The following is a 14,307-nucleotide window of genomic DNA, read 5'->3' as shown; positions in this document are numbered from 1 at the left end:
CAAAAAATAAATGAATGAAAAATATTATTCCCAGGACTGAGTTGAACCTTTTTGGGAGGTGTGTGCCTCGTTAAATGTTGTGTAAATGTTGTACAATAACCTTTAAAAGGAAACCCTACTGCGCAAAAACCCTTTTGTTGCCAAATTAAAACAATTGTGCAATGAAAACTTAGCCAGAATATATCCAGAGAGATGTCAGATGAGTCCTACAAAGTCTTTTCCTCTTGCTTGATTTCAGTTGTTGTTTGGTGAGGGTGGGTGAACCAGTTATTAGGTTGAGGGGACCATTACCTTTTCACACAGATCCAGGTAGCTTTGAATATTCTTCCCACCCACCTACAATAAATAAAAACTCAAAATTTAAAAACTGAAATTGATGGTTACAAATGATATCTTTGCCCATTATTTACATGTATTTTCTAAGCTTAAATATTTAAGGGGTCGGGGCAGTGGAGACTTTGACAACGGGACGACGACATCTTCATGGCAGTCAGTATCTTACGGTAATAACTGTGACTCATCAGGAATTTTCTTTTGAAAATTCCATTGACAATAACTCAGGTGATTTCCGCATGAGGGACTTCTGGAGGAGGTGGTCAAAGTTCCAGGTCCAAAGTCAATAAACGGCTTCAGCTTTCAAGATGAAGGACTGTATCAGCAGCTGCTCTGTGAGTATCTGTGTCGAACGCTTAACTTTCAAAACGATCAGTCCTGATGTGTACTTTGTCTTTTTTGATGGACATGTAGATGGCAATACAAGCAATCTTTTGTGTGCTGTTTTTCAGTTTAACCAACTGTACCAAAACGTCAAACATGTTTCAAAAGACGGCGAGTATTTTTGCAAAGAACTTATGAGTGTTTTGCATCAAAGGTAGAACAAATGCAGTTGTACTCTTTAGAAGTGAAGTCTTCAGAGCTTTTGAGTTTTTTGATTTCTGTTTTAGGGCCGAGCTAGAACACACGTATGCTAAGGGGCTCCAAAAATTGGCTGGAAAACTCATGAGAGCTTCCAAAAGCATGACCAACAAGTAAGCGAAGCCTTTACTTTTTTTGTGGGGGAGGGAGGAATTCTATTTGTTCCAAAATTATGGTGCAATGGGATATTACATGATAGATTCTCAACAGACAGGATGAAAACACAAGCTGTAACCTATACATGCTTTCAGCTCTGTCTACAACGCCTGGTGTCAGGTGTCAGATGAGATGTACTCGCGGGCTGATGCGCACAGGTAGTCTTTATTTTAAAACTCTTAACATCCATCCTAAAAAAAATTGGGCTCTTCAATCCTTTTCTGTTTTAGGTCATTGGGAAATGCATTTGAGCAGGAGGCCATTCTGGAATTACGTCAAGTCTTAGACGAGCATATCAAGAGAAAGAGGCCTGTATGTGTTCTTTGTCTTGTTTTCTCTTTTTACTATACTGTTGTGTCTTGAGATTTAAAAAATAAATAAAATCGTGTGGTAACTCAAAAACGCTTGAATCTAAAAATTAAATCTTTTGTTTTTGAAATGAGTGGAAATAACCTTTCATTAACCCGCTTCAGGCTTCTCCCCCCTAAAATATGCAAAAGTGTTTTTTTTAACAAGAAAAAATTATTTACCACATTTTTTTGCTTCATTTTAATGGACATTGTGCTGCTCTTGATGATGTGTATGCCTTGGCCACCAGGAGGCAGAGTAAGACAGACATAATGTACTCTTCATTAACTCACAGTAACATGAGCAGAATCATCAAGTATAAAAATTGAGAGTATTTTTTATATTTTCTATCTGCGTGGTTCTATCCAAAGGTTATTATAATCAAGCAAATTTCAGTCCTATTAGTGCATTTGTGGTGTTTTACGTGCTGTGTGAGCATTATGATAAAAGAGTGGAAGGTTTTGTGGTTGTTTTAAATACATGTGAAATTCTCCTTATGTCAAATTTGACAGTACACCATTCACCAAACAGTGTAAACTCATACTGTATCTAGATATTTTTTTTCTCTTCCAAGTCAAAGCAAAAAAAAAAAAAAAAACAAAAAAAAAAACAGCCAAAAGAGAATGAATCGTATCTCGATAAAATAAAAATCCAAAGTCGGGTCACTCATATCTCAAGGCACCACTATAGATGTACAATTTAAAAAATAAAATGAAATTATCTGTCCAATATGATTCTCTCTGCTTTTTACAGCTCGACAATGCCATCGAGAGAACAGGAAAACTTGTCACGGCAAACTGGACGGAGCAACTCAAGGTCAAGTCGACTCAAACAGATACAAAAAAAAAAAAGAAGAGCCAAAGCACACTCAGTCTATTTAGGTCTCGCAATTAGAAATGGGATCAAAAGGGCACCCTAATGTTATTTTTGATGAAAGGAAGAAATGGGGCTGCAGTTGTGCTCGTGGCATTGAATTTTTACTGTTAAATCGTGAAAGCAACATTGGCCAATGACTGCAAACTTCAAAAAGTACATTTGTTTGTTTCAATAAGATAAATACATTTCATGCTGATTTTATAAGACCTCATTTTTTTTCAAATTCAAGTCATTCAACTCACAGTGACAGGAGTAATTAATTAAAATTGAAAAAAAAAACTACTAAAGACACTAAAGTTATATACACTGGTTACACAGTGATGTGTTTATGGAATTGCACGCGTTTGCTGCTTTATGAAGCAGACAAAGAAGAAACTGGCTGGACTAACGCGGGAGCACGAGGCTTTATTCAACTTTGTTGAGAGTAATAAACGCATATCCACAGAGAAAGAAAAACAAAAGGTAAGCTATTTTTGAAAGGCAATATATTATTTTTGTGGCCCACAATGGAACGATTGGACTTTGCATTGTTGTTTGCAGATGCTAAACCGACTGACCAAGTCAGCAGAGGTACAGACACGAGTGGATGAGGAGTACTTTCATACCAACATGGAGGGTCAACAAATGAGACTCAAGTGGGAAAATACACTTAAAAACTGCTACCAGGTGCCCAAACAGGATTTTCTTTTCATTTTGAGATGTATATTTAAAACACACACACAAATAACACTCCGGAGTGACTCACTTATGTTGTTCTGTAATCTATTTGATCACTTATCATTTTAACTAAATTAAAGAGTGGCAAAATATATGAAACAGCTCTCTACAATACAACCACTGAAAAAAAGTACACAAACTAAAAAAACATTCTTAAACGGAAACCTCCGACGTGAATCAGTCAATCAAATTTGACGGACCTCTCGTGTTGGTTCTCATTACATTGTACAAGTGCTTCTAAGGACCTGTCCAATAATTGTATGCACAGTACTTCACAGAATCATGAAAATGAAATTATAACCATATACCTGTAGTAATTATCAATTTGCTGCTTTCTTCGTGCTTTTGCAGGTCATCCAGGAGCTAGAGAAGCAACGGATTGAAGTTCTTTGCAACATTCTGACCCGCTACAACCTTCACATGTCCAGTTTTGGGCAGACCCTCAAACATGTAATATGTAATAATAGACATAATGGTTGTTAATAATTATTGTCATATGATTATTGATTATGTAATGATTCAAATTGTGTCTATGCCAGGGCCAAAAGCAGATAGAACTGCTAGTCCAAAGGGTGGACATGGATAAAGACATACAAATACTGGTTGAGGAGAACAACATTGCAACAACAGACAACAAAGCGGAATTTTTGATGACGGATTATTTTGTAAGTCTACTATTATTGCTTGAAGTTCAATTTAGAACTATAAGAATTGTCATCATCTATCTGGAATTTCTACAATCAATCAATAATTTTACTTTACTGGGATGTTCTTTTGAAGGTAAATGATAAAAAAAAAAAGGGAAGACATTAATTTAATGCATATATGATTGTATCCTTTTTTGATTGGATGTAGGTAGGAGACTTTGCTGTTATTTTTATTTGATAGTTATCTTTCTTGATCATATACAAATGTCATTGTCATATTGATATTTACATTTACATTCATGACTTGGAAATTTAGATGTCAAGCTTAATGTGTCCATTCTGTCATAGTAAAAATATCAGTTGGTTGAAAAACAAAATTTGAATTATATTTGTCAGACCGTACACAGTCAGCTTGCTAATTGAATTAGGTTGCCAAGTGCACATTAACTGACTAAAAATGTCCACACTGTTATTGGTCAGCACATCTATTTAATACAGCACATCATTGTGTTGTAGACTCTAGAACTGTACTTCATCATACCAAAACTGTATCATTCAAAGTTATATGTCTACCTAAAGTTTTGGGCTTCAGTCCACTGCGCATAACATTTGTCGTTTGATTAATTTGCATCTCACTTGTGTCACATGCACCAGGAGGAAGACAGCAAATCACTGATGTGCAGAGAGCGAAGAAGAGAAGCCATTAAAGTGAAACTCCATCGCTTGGAGGAAGGAATCTTAAAAGCAAAGAAAGACTGCGAAGGCAACCTCCGCTAATAATGTCAATTGTATGAGAATGACCTGAGGCCACAGTTCAATTGAAAATGTCCCCATGATCTTGTCACAGGGATTGAAAAGTTGATGAAAACCTACTCTGAAAATCCTTCCTTTTCAAACCAGAGGAACCTGGAGGAGACCGAGCAGCAGCTCGATGAGGTACGTGCCGCGCAGCGTCGTGCGTTTTAGGACTCTGCAAATGGGAAGTTAAACTGTTTGTTGCATGCAGAATACTCTGAAGCTGGATCTCCTGGAGGCCACGCACTATAAACTCTCTGTATCGTTGTGGGAAATAGAGGGCAAACCCAGGTCCTCCCACCGATTTAGCGACTGCATTGTTAAGTGGAAAGATAAGGTATGTGTGTTTTGTCTACAAAAAATACCCCAAATATTTCAGGGATGTAAGGTAGAAAATTGAAGAAGAAAATGTCTGAATATGAGGTTACCTTTATTCAACATCGCCTTTGGCTGCATATCAATGGAAACAGACTAATGTAATTAAATCAGATACAGCAGTACGTGTAGCGCGATTACAGCTTCAAAATACTTTGTATTTTGTCCAGTTTTTGCAATATACTGTCACATTGTGTTCTTGTGGAAATTTGTGGTCTTCCACATTTCAAATGACCATCATCTCGAAAATAAATAGACAATCTAGCATCGTGTAGTGGTTTCATGCAGACAGTTTTAACACGTGTGAGATCTCGACGCTGCCATTTTCATCAATAAGGCTTCAATTCCCAAATTTGACCCGGCTTACTCTACGTTGAGAAATAAAGAATTAGCATTCAATCACTAAAACTTTTACTTCACTCTAAATGCTGATTCTCCACTGGATAATTTATCTTTCAACTCCACAGGAAACTATGATTGCCGAATTTATTTCAGATATTCACGATGGCTCTCCTATTAATATCGGCATTATACTAAAAGTATTGCTTGGACATATTTGTCTAACTGTTATCAAACATATTGTATACAGTGAACACTGCAGATGTGCTTTTGTTTCTCAACCCTTCCTTCTTTGCCAATCCCTTGTTGTGCTCAGGTCAAAGCCATAAGTTTATGTTTTAAAAGCAGGAACAGCATTCCTTTAGGGCCACCTGGTGGCATCTTGGTGCTACGGTACTGTTCAAGTGAGTTGAGGAACTTCCTTTAAGCAGTATTTTGCCACCATTTTGTGGCATCAATATGCAAATTGCAGTCCTGTAAACATTTCTTGTTGTGTGGGGTGGGGGGTGGGGGACATGGAATTATTCTGGGATTTTCGCTTTTGCAAGGGGTTGCCGATTGACGCTGCATTGCTAATTTTCCGTCAGGACTGCGAGCACAGTGTGGTGCAGCTGACTCGGCCTGTGAAGCTCAGCAAGAGTCCATTCAGAAGCAGACACTCTCTGAGAGCTTCCATCATCTACAAAGGACCTGTTCAGACTACAAAAGATCCCACAGCAGAGCCTGCGCCCAGTGGTCAGATTTCCAGCAAAGTACAGTTACAGGAATCTGAAGACGCTGTTCGAACCCCAAAACACATGCACGGGGCAAAAGAACATGGTACAAGTTAGACATTTATATACATCAGATATGTATTTGGAACTTTGTTGTTAACATTGAAACAATCACTAACAAATATCAAATGAACAGTTCAAAGAACACCAGATGTTTGCACGGTGGGACAATGCAAGGCCTTGTACAGCTTCATTCCTCAACGCAGTGATGAATTAATGCTAAATCAAGGTACGACCGAGAATAATTCCCCTAACACATCAAAAGCAAAATGGAGATATGAAAAATAACATCATGTTTCATAGGGGATCTACTAGACATTTACACAAAGGACGAGAGCGGCTGGTGGTTTGGTGCACTTCATGGCCAGACAGGCCATTTTCCAGCCAGCTATGTTGAAGAACTGCCCGCGCTAAGCAATATGAAATCGACTGAAGCCTGACATCGACTGCAGCTTTCAAATATAACTAACAACGTGTACAATTTAAAAAAATACATACAGTATATTTGTTGTGGAAATGTCTTGAACTGATTAATGAGTCAGTCATAATTGTACATGTACACTTACACTTTTCGTCGAACTGAGCAATCTGAAATGCATATTTAAAACATGCTTCCGAGGATTAAATGAGTTCCGACATGTTTATATCTTTTTTTTCTTTTTTCCATACAAAAGTAGTATGTACTGTACAAGTCAGGTTTTGGTCACTTCGTCATACTATAGCATGAGAAGGGGTAATCTAATCTTCTCACTGGTACAGTTCATAGTGAGAATAAGATCTACATATCTACCACACCAGAATAATTTTTCAATCCACAAATGCAAGTCTTGAGTCTGTCGATTTTTTTTTTTTTTTATATATATTGATGTTTGACGATATTTTACAACCCACTTGAGAGTTTGCTAATCACTACTGCCTTTTATTTAAATCCCATTTTATCAAGCTTGGGCGATAAACTGCAACCTGACATTTTTCAGGAAAACTGCTAAGTTGTTGGTCTCCTGGAGCCGCCTCTCCAAGTCGGGCAGACACTCAAGTGGAGGCAGGCTGGACATAACTGTAGAATCCAAAAATTTCAGTCAAGTTCACAGAACATCTTTACAAGTATTGACAATTGATTGATTGTTTGTTTCACAAAGACTAGATTTCCTTATTGTTGTTTTTCCTAACATTATAACTCAAAATGCCCGTCATAATTAATACCGCAAATGTATCGCACACATAAATATTCAAGTTGACAAAAGCATATTGAAAATGTATCATTGTGCCTTGATATAATAATTGATCAGGATCGTAATTCAATACACCCCATCTCAAAATTTCTTTGGTTTGGAATAGTTGACGGGCGACTGAACGATCAAGGTAAATTCAATGTAAGGTCGATCCCTGTGATCAGATGTGCACATCAAACAAACATGGTGGAAATCTGTGTTACAAAAGCCAATCAGTCGACTTTCTCCTTATCTACTTTCTGTTGTGATTTGTTGACGGACACTCGTATGACAAAAGCAGGTTGTATCTTAAATAAAATTGAGGCTTTTATTAAGTCCATCTGTGAGTTACTCTATGGAGGCCTAAATAATCAAAATAATTAACAGTTAGTCAGAAGTTAACATTTCCCTCATGACAAGTTGTTACTCTAAAAAGTTTTATAAAAAAAAAAAATATAAATATAATATAATAAAAAATAATAATAATGCTATTGGTGTGTGCCTACTTACTTTGATATGATCTGTCGTTCTTGAGTCCCATTGTAATGACGTATGGACGGTCCAGATCAGTCTTGTTGATACACCGGAACACAAACTGCAACTTTTCATCTTCACAAAAGAAAAATAAACCCAGTTTAAAAAAAAAAAGGGGGAAAAGAAAAAACAGGGTGATGAAAGTTTAAACAAACGTAAGACTTCCACACCGTGTAATATCAGTGAAAATGTTTATAATAAATGTGTCTTGCCATGAATTTTTCGTATTTCCAACCCCAAATATTCCTGAAAGATTACTCTGGCTTTCTTCAGGTTCTTCAGTCTGTCCTTGTTTGCTTTATACTGGGACTCAATTACTGAAGAAAGAAAGAACAGATGTGCAGACACAGCAGTTATTTAAAATAATAATAATAATCGACGAGGCTGATGATGCCTAAATGAAACTTACTCTCTCTTCTCTGGGCTTGTTCTTTTTTAAAACACTCAATCTCCTGGAGAATAGTCTGCTTTTCCTGATGAGCAGGATTGGATTTAATTTCTGAAATAGTCCGCTTTTTCTCCTGCGAAATTGCATTCATGTGTTGCAAATCTGGGAATCATGACAAATATCGATTGGAATACAATCCAGGAAAGAATGTGGCACAATTTCAGTTGGAGACCCACCCTATGACTAGTACTCTACCTTATATACATCTGCACAATGTATACGGGAACTAAAATAATCTATCAATACAAAAAGTTTGTTTTTTTTACAATCTTTATGAAGACCTAACCACCACCCCCTGTCACAATTAGAAAGGTCCTGGTCAGTTTGGATTTACATACAGAAGCAGTGCATACAGAAATCTAATTGAATAAAACTGTGAAAGAACACACGCGCTTTGGCACGGGTTCCACAGTCACTGTGTTTTGACAGGCGCGTCTGCGCCCGCGCAGCATCGCACTCACAAATCTGCACAGTCGAGCTCGAACAATCACGTGTGTAAAATTTGATACAAGTAGAAGTACATAGATATTGAAAGAGGTCTAGTTTACGTGTTTATTTCATAAACATTGGTAACAAAACAAGCCTGATCCTAAACAATCAGTATTCACCCGGAAACAGGAAATGCAAGTTAACCGTACTGGAACCAGGAAGAGAGATCAGAAATTATCAAAGCAGCACTGGAGAAATACATGAATTTCAAAAGAAAAAGTAAAATGGAGAGAGATGATATTGAAAAATCTGGTGCACCAGCAGAGGCCTAGGGTGGATCGAAACAGTGACGCTGTCATTGAGATCAGCAGTGGAGAAGATGATGATGATGATGTTGATGATGAAATAAAATGATTTGAGTATAGGAATATTTAGTTTTGAAATTGAATGACTATCGACCTCTTTAGAAATGTCTGTCTCAGTCTGTATCAATAAATTATGATAATGGTATTAGGTAACAACTACATGCTTGGGTATAACTAATCAGGAAGTTATTTTAAGGTCTTGAGATTCCATCCCTAATCACACCCGCAACTTTATATGTACGGGCATTACTGACCACGGCCGTACATTTTTCAAATATGAGTGACTGGCTTATGGTACGTGAAAGAACCACAGCTAAACAGAGTTCAGTTGCATTTATTTTTTCAGTTAAAAACATGTCCATCTGTTTGCTTTTAGACATTTAGGTACAACTTTTTAATTAACCCTTTATTTACAAGACACTTAAATAGACCATGTAGGGAAACACTACAGAATGAAGACAATAGACTATTGGGAATAATTTCATAAAATTTCAGGGGATAAGTAGAAGTTGGATTGTAAATGTTAAGACAGTGCTTCTGATATTATTGAGGTTAGTGTAGAACTACAACTAGCATAGTGCATCACACTACAGAGTGGTAAACATGGTGCAAATATATTATAAACACCCAAACTGAGCATTGTTAATATCAAATTGGATCTGATTAACATGTGCAAGCAACCAAGACAATCACTCACCTTTTTTAAATCTCTCAGCAGTCTCAAACAGTATCTCGTCATCCACAGATTTCTTTAAACCTCCTTCTATGTAAAATAAGTGGAAAAACAGTCATCACTGAGCCTTCACATCAGTTTAACAAGCACAGAGCGATTAACATTGAACCATCATACCTCGAGACAGTTTGATAAACTGCTTGTAGCAGTGGCTCAGCTCAGCGATAACATCTTTGTGCTCAGCAAACGCTTTCAGCACTCGGCTGTGCTTCTCCGTCCTTCGCTCTTCGAAAATGACAGCTATGTTGCTATCCGCGATTGATGTCATGTTTTCGACGTCTGCGGGTACAAAAAAAAGTACGTTAGTGGTGGTGGATTCATTAGAAACCCTTACCCGCACATGGGCGCAACATTTAAAAGTGTTTTGTACAGTTAGGCCCATTAAACACAAGTCTGCATCCTTGGCATTAGGCTAATGCTAGTGGAACAAGTCAACTCTTCGCCATGCAGTTCACTAATGGGCAAAAGCATAAGTTCCGATTCAGGTTATGCCCCTTCATCATGTTAACTAACTTGCAAGCGATTAAATGAAACGTTTGTTTGAGACTTACTCCACAAAATTTGTATCACAACATTTAAATCGAACGTCCACCTCTGTGCTCTATTTTCAAAATGTCGCGGTTTTGTTTTGTGGGCGGTTGCGAATGACGCAACCTTCTTCTTTGACTTTAACGGCGGGTTGTAAAACTGTAACGGCGCATTACCGCCACCTATTGATTGGATCCATCAGTGATTTTTTTTTTGTGCCTACAAAAGGATTGTTTAAACAAATAAAGCAATATAAAGTGAAAATCGTATCATCATAAAGGCTTGGTATTTCAAATTATTTTATTTAGTACCGTTTTTTTGCAAAAATACAAATTAATTTTGAGTAATTTTATCTTTTGGTTGTTTTCTCAGGACTCTTAGTTAAAATTTCGATTGTATTCATTATAGTTCTTTTTAATTTTGTCCTTTCTTATATTTTTACGCTTCCAAATTGCATATGTTGATCACATCAATAAAGTATATGATTCCTTCCTTTTCCATCCATCCATTTTCAACGCCACTCATCGTGGTTAGGGTCACGAGGTGGTAGAATGTACCCCAGCTCACTCCAACCAAAAGGCAGACTACACCCTAAACTGGTCACCAGTCCGTCACAGGCACATCTTTTCTCTTATTTTGCTATATTTTTATATGTTTTGATTATGTAATGATAGGCCTCAGCTGTACCCCATGGACCCCAAAGCAGACAAGTAACTCTTGAACAATGTAGTGATCTTAATTCACATCTGAGGTGGCACACAGGCATGAGAATACAAAACAAGGTTTACAAAAAGGTTGGAAGATTTTTATCTCGAAGTGTCCTGCCGTTGGCTGGCGACCAGTCTGGAGTTCACAGCATCTCTCTCTTCCAAAGTCTGCTGGGATAGGCTTTGGCGTCATCTATCATCATGAGTCACATGCTGTAAAGGAAAATAAATGGATGAATAAAAATGAAGGTGCAGGGCGATGTTATGACAGAAAATATATATATTTTTTTAAAACACATAAATGTTGACTATATACCCATTGTGATGTTAAATCATCTCCAAGTTTATTTGCAGGTACCAGATGTGCAAGAAAAATGTGGAAATAAATGAAACTGGTCCAGCAGCTTACGTTGGTAGCTCTCCGTTTTCGTGTTTACAGTGGCTAATATTTAACAATTGTAAAAGCAATGAAGTGTAACATATCTAATGGCTGACAGTTCGGGCATTACCAGTTTTGTAACATGTGAAAGTGCTGCGTGCTAATGACTCTGAAACACAAGATTTCTTGTGTGCAAACTAAAGAGCTTCCAGTTGTTGCCATGGCGCTACAGAATGATTTATTATCATGAATCTAGCTTGAGATATAAAGCTGTCTGAGAAGCTGTGTAGTTGTTATGTTGCATTCACTGGTGTTGGCGAAGTTGTTCTTTCAGTAGTGGCCGCAGAGAGTCAACTATAGATGGATTTTGTCTACAATAATGAGGTGCTGGTTATTCAGCATCTCCAGAACAACTACGGGGAATACCATGACTTTCTCGTCCTCATTTCAACCGTGGGCGACCCTCGAAATATATTCTCGGTTTATTTCCCCCTGTGGTTCCACCTCAATCACAGTGTGGGCACCAAGATGATATGGGCGGCTGTTTTTGGTGACTGGTTCAATCTCATTTTCAAATGGTAAGCCAACGGTCTCAGTGGTACCCATTTGTATTATTAATATTTTAATCAGGAACTTGTTATTTTAGGATTCTCTTTGGGCAGCGACCCTATTGGTGGGTGCATGAAAGTCATCTTATCCAGAACGGTTCTCTCCCCCATTTGGAACAGTTTCGCATAACTTGTGAAACAGGTCCAGGTAAGTACACTGTACTAATAACTAAGGTTAAAAAAGGGTCAATTCCTGGAAAAACATCTCAATATAATGTAAAATACATTCTGACAACTACCATTTAAAATATTTGAAGTTCTGATTTCTTTCATTAGTTTATCGAGAACTATCTAATCAAGCGTCAGGGGAATGAACATACAATGACTTCGAGATACCAACCCGTTTTTGCTACAGGTAGTCCATCCGGTCACACCATGGGCTCATCATGCCTTTGGTATGTCATGATCACGTCTGTGCTCAACTCAACTGGGCTTGCCGCTTTCACCACAGACCACACTTCCAAGAGGTGCGTCTGTCCATCTATTTATTTCCCCCCGAATATTTATCCTGCTCCGAACCTACCTCTGGCTGACATGAGGCTAAGCATACACCTAAATGCAATTTGGCAATGTACCCAAGATGAGGGGCATCGTTTTGAGACTGTGGCAAGAAGGAGGAAGACCTGGCAAGGAACCTGAAGCTAGCAGATCTTGCAGAACCTCAAGCAAACTGTGTAATTCAAATTCACATTTTCAATTCTTTCACTGTGTTCTTCCAGGTTTTGGCTTCTGAAGTCATGCCTGTGGACTGCTTTTTGGATCATTCAAATAAGTGTTTGCATCTCCAGGGTTTTTATTGCCACACATTTCCCTCATCAGGTCATCCTCGGTCTTCTAGCTGGTGAGTTTTGTCACAGATATTTTTATTTTTCAATGTTTTTTGTAATGTACACTGCTAAAAAAAAAAGAAAAAAAAAGTTGGGAACGTGGAACTTTAAACCTTAAATGCGCGGTAACCTTTACAGGTGCGCTTAACGTGACTGTCTCCAAACTTTTATATGTAAATGTACAACTGTTCAATGTTTTAGCACACTTTGCACAACCCGGTGACTTGAACAGCAAAACAACCGGTGTTTGATCAATAAATGAGTTAAACTAATTGGTTGGTCTAGTTGGAATTTGTATTTGAGCCGCTTATCCTCACGAGGGTCGCAGGAGTGCCGGAGCCAATCCCAGCAGGCATCGGGCAGGAGGCGGGGTACACCCTAAATGTGTTGCCAGCCAATCGCAGGGAACATGGAGACAGACAAGAGTCACACGCACAATCACACCAACGGGGCAATTTAAAGTGTCCAATTAATGTTGCATGTTTTTTCGGATGTGGGAGGAAACCAGAGTGCCCGGAGAAAAACCCTAACCCTATTAAGAAAATTTTATTAGCTTAAGTTCAAAGGTTGTAACGTATTTCAGTTGGATCCGTGAAATTTCACCTGAAACTCTTATCATCTGTAACTTTTTGTGAGTAGTTTATACACAGTTTCTAATCCATGTATTTCTATCTTTTTGGCCATTTGTAGGAATGCTCGTCGCAAAGACAGTTGAACACATCCCCTCCGTTTACAATGCAAGTTTGAAAACTTACATTCAGACCAGTGTTTTCCTCTTCTCCGTTGCTCTCGGCTTCTACCTGCTACTCAACCTGGCAGGCACGGACCCACTGTGGTCAGTCACCAAAGCCAAGAGGTGGTGCGCCAGTCCAGACTGGATCCACCTCGACACCACTCCTTTCGCTGGGCTGGTGAGAAACCTGGGAGTCTTGTTCGGCCTGGGTCTGGCCGTCAACTCTGAGATGTTCATTCAAAGTTGTAAGGGCAAGAACGGCCACGAAATCCGATTTAAACTCATGTGCGTGGCCGCCACCCTCACGACCCTTCAAGTGTATGGCGTAGTGAAAATACCCACTCACACCGAGGTGCTTTTTTACATACTGTCTTTTTGCAAGAGTGCCTCAATGCCGCTTGTTGTGGTTGCTCTGATTCCGTACTGTGTTTTCCTGATGATGGGACACGAGGACAGGAAACTTGTTTAGAAGCAACGTCGTCTTGTAATATGAGTAATATTTTTGGTTTTAATTATATTCAATGACATATTAGGTGATGTAATGAATGCACACAAGTGTAGCACATTTTTGTACATATTATGAAGTTATGGTTTTACTTTATTCAACCTTATTTTACAGGATTGCCTTGTGAAAACTGTATTATATAATTTTGAAAGTTGCTGTAAAGGAAACTTAATAAATTGTACATTTTAAGATGTGATTTTGATTTTATTTTCGCTATCACAACCTCAGAATTAGTGTTTGAAGGAGAAATCTCAAATCGGGTATTTGTTTATTATTTTCACTTTTTCATTGAACATTGACAGTTACAAGTCATTAGTGGTTTATTGTAGTCAGGATTTATAAAAAAAAAAGAAAAAGAA

The 14,307-nt window shown here is 38.1% G+C and overlaps 3 protein-coding genes across 5 annotated transcripts; 2 read left to right on the top strand and 1 right to left on the bottom strand.

Annotated features, from left to right (window-relative positions):
* Positions 1–595: 595 nt before the first annotated feature.
* On the top strand, positions 596–6,585 carry nostrin (nitric oxide synthase trafficking). Of its 3 annotated transcripts, none has more exons than XM_061842419.1 (16): positions 596–668; positions 786–871; positions 945–1,028; positions 1,167–1,229; positions 1,302–1,383; positions 2,173–2,235; positions 2,659–2,757; positions 2,836–2,961; positions 3,364–3,462; positions 3,552–3,677; positions 4,314–4,422; positions 4,507–4,595; positions 4,666–4,791; positions 5,485–5,572; positions 5,756–5,987; positions 6,078–6,387. In XM_061842419.1, exons 1-15 carry the CDS (start codon positions 642–644, stop codon positions 5,938–5,940), a joined length of 1,452 nt encoding a protein of 483 aa, XP_061698403.1. In that variant the 5' UTR covers positions 596–641; the 3' UTR covers positions 5,941–5,987; positions 6,078–6,387. The 3 variants fall into 3 exon arrangements, with proteins under 3 accessions (XP_061698403.1, XP_061698402.1, XP_061698401.1); XM_061842417.1 differs by lacking the exon at positions 5,485–5,572 and having other exon boundaries at positions 627–668; positions 6,078–6,170; positions 6,245–6,585; XM_061842418.1 differs by having other exon boundaries at positions 5,756–6,387.
* Positions 6,435–10,306, bottom strand: spc25 (SPC25 component of NDC80 kinetochore complex). The gene is made up of 7 exons (XM_061842420.1): positions 10,213–10,306; positions 9,779–9,940; positions 9,626–9,691; positions 8,096–8,236; positions 7,899–8,003; positions 7,663–7,761; positions 6,435–6,998 (listed from the first exon to the last, which is right to left on the bottom strand). Exons 2-7 carry the CDS (start codon positions 9,927–9,929, stop codon positions 6,880–6,882), a joined length of 681 nt encoding a protein of 226 aa, XP_061698404.1. The 5' UTR covers positions 9,930–9,940; positions 10,213–10,306; the 3' UTR covers positions 6,435–6,879.
* A 1,277-nt stretch (positions 10,307–11,583) lies between these two features.
* LOC133512141 (glucose-6-phosphatase 2-like) lies at positions 11,584–14,147 on the top strand. Its single transcript, XM_061841487.1, has 5 exons — positions 11,584–11,853; positions 11,922–12,031; positions 12,239–12,350; positions 12,603–12,724; positions 13,401–14,147. Exons 1-5 carry the CDS (start codon positions 11,636–11,638, stop codon positions 13,910–13,912), a joined length of 1,074 nt encoding a protein of 357 aa, XP_061697471.1. The 5' UTR covers positions 11,584–11,635; the 3' UTR covers positions 13,913–14,147.
* The last annotated feature ends 160 nt before the right edge of the window (positions 14,148–14,307 follow it).

Source organism: Syngnathoides biaculeatus, chromosome 14 (genome assembly GCF_019802595.1).
Source record: "Syngnathoides biaculeatus isolate LvHL_M chromosome 14, ASM1980259v1, whole genome shotgun sequence".
Taxonomy (NCBI): Eukaryota; Metazoa; Chordata; class Actinopteri; order Syngnathiformes; family Syngnathidae; genus Syngnathoides; species Syngnathoides biaculeatus.
Note: the sequence above shows the minus strand (reverse complement) of the source record. Positions and strands in the feature narration are given on the sequence as shown.

What these genes read in the sequence shown, in the direction of transcription:
- nostrin (XM_061842417.1), top strand. Translation starts at nt 642, where the DNA reads ATGAAGGACTGTATCAGCAGCTGCTCT. An exon ending in ACTGGACGGAGCAACTCAAG is followed by an intron (nt 2,236 to 2,658) that starts GTCAAGTCGACT and finishes TTTATGAAGCAG; the next exon opens with ACAAAGAAGAAACTGGCTGG. An exon ending in TGAATTAATGCTAAATCAAG is followed by an intron (nt 6,171 to 6,244) that starts GTACGACCGAGA and finishes CATGTTTCATAG; the next exon opens with GGGATCTACTAGACATTTAC.
- spc25 (XM_061842420.1), bottom strand. Translation starts at nt 9,929, where the DNA reads ATGACATCAATCGCGGATAGCAACATAGCTGTCATTTTCGAAGAGCGA. An exon ending in ACAAGCCCAGAGAAGAGAGA is followed by an intron (nt 8,004 to 8,095) that starts GTAAGTTTCATT and finishes TTCTTTCTTCAG; the next exon opens with TAATTGAGTCCCAGTATAAA. An exon ending in GAACGACAGATCATATCAAA is followed by an intron (nt 6,999 to 7,662) that starts GTAAGTAGGCAC and finishes TGGATTCTACAG; the next exon opens with TTATGTCCAGCCTGCCTCCA.
- LOC133512141 (XM_061841487.1), top strand. Translation starts at nt 11,636, where the DNA reads ATGGATTTTGTCTACAATAATGAGGTGCTGGTTATTCAGCATCTCCAG. An exon ending in AACTTGTGAAACAGGTCCAG is followed by an intron (nt 12,032 to 12,238) that starts GTAAGTACACTG and finishes TTTTTGCTACAG; the next exon opens with GTAGTCCATCCGGTCACACC. An exon ending in CATCCTCGGTCTTCTAGCTG is followed by an intron (nt 12,725 to 13,400) that starts GTGAGTTTTGTC and finishes GGCCATTTGTAG; the next exon opens with GAATGCTCGTCGCAAAGACA.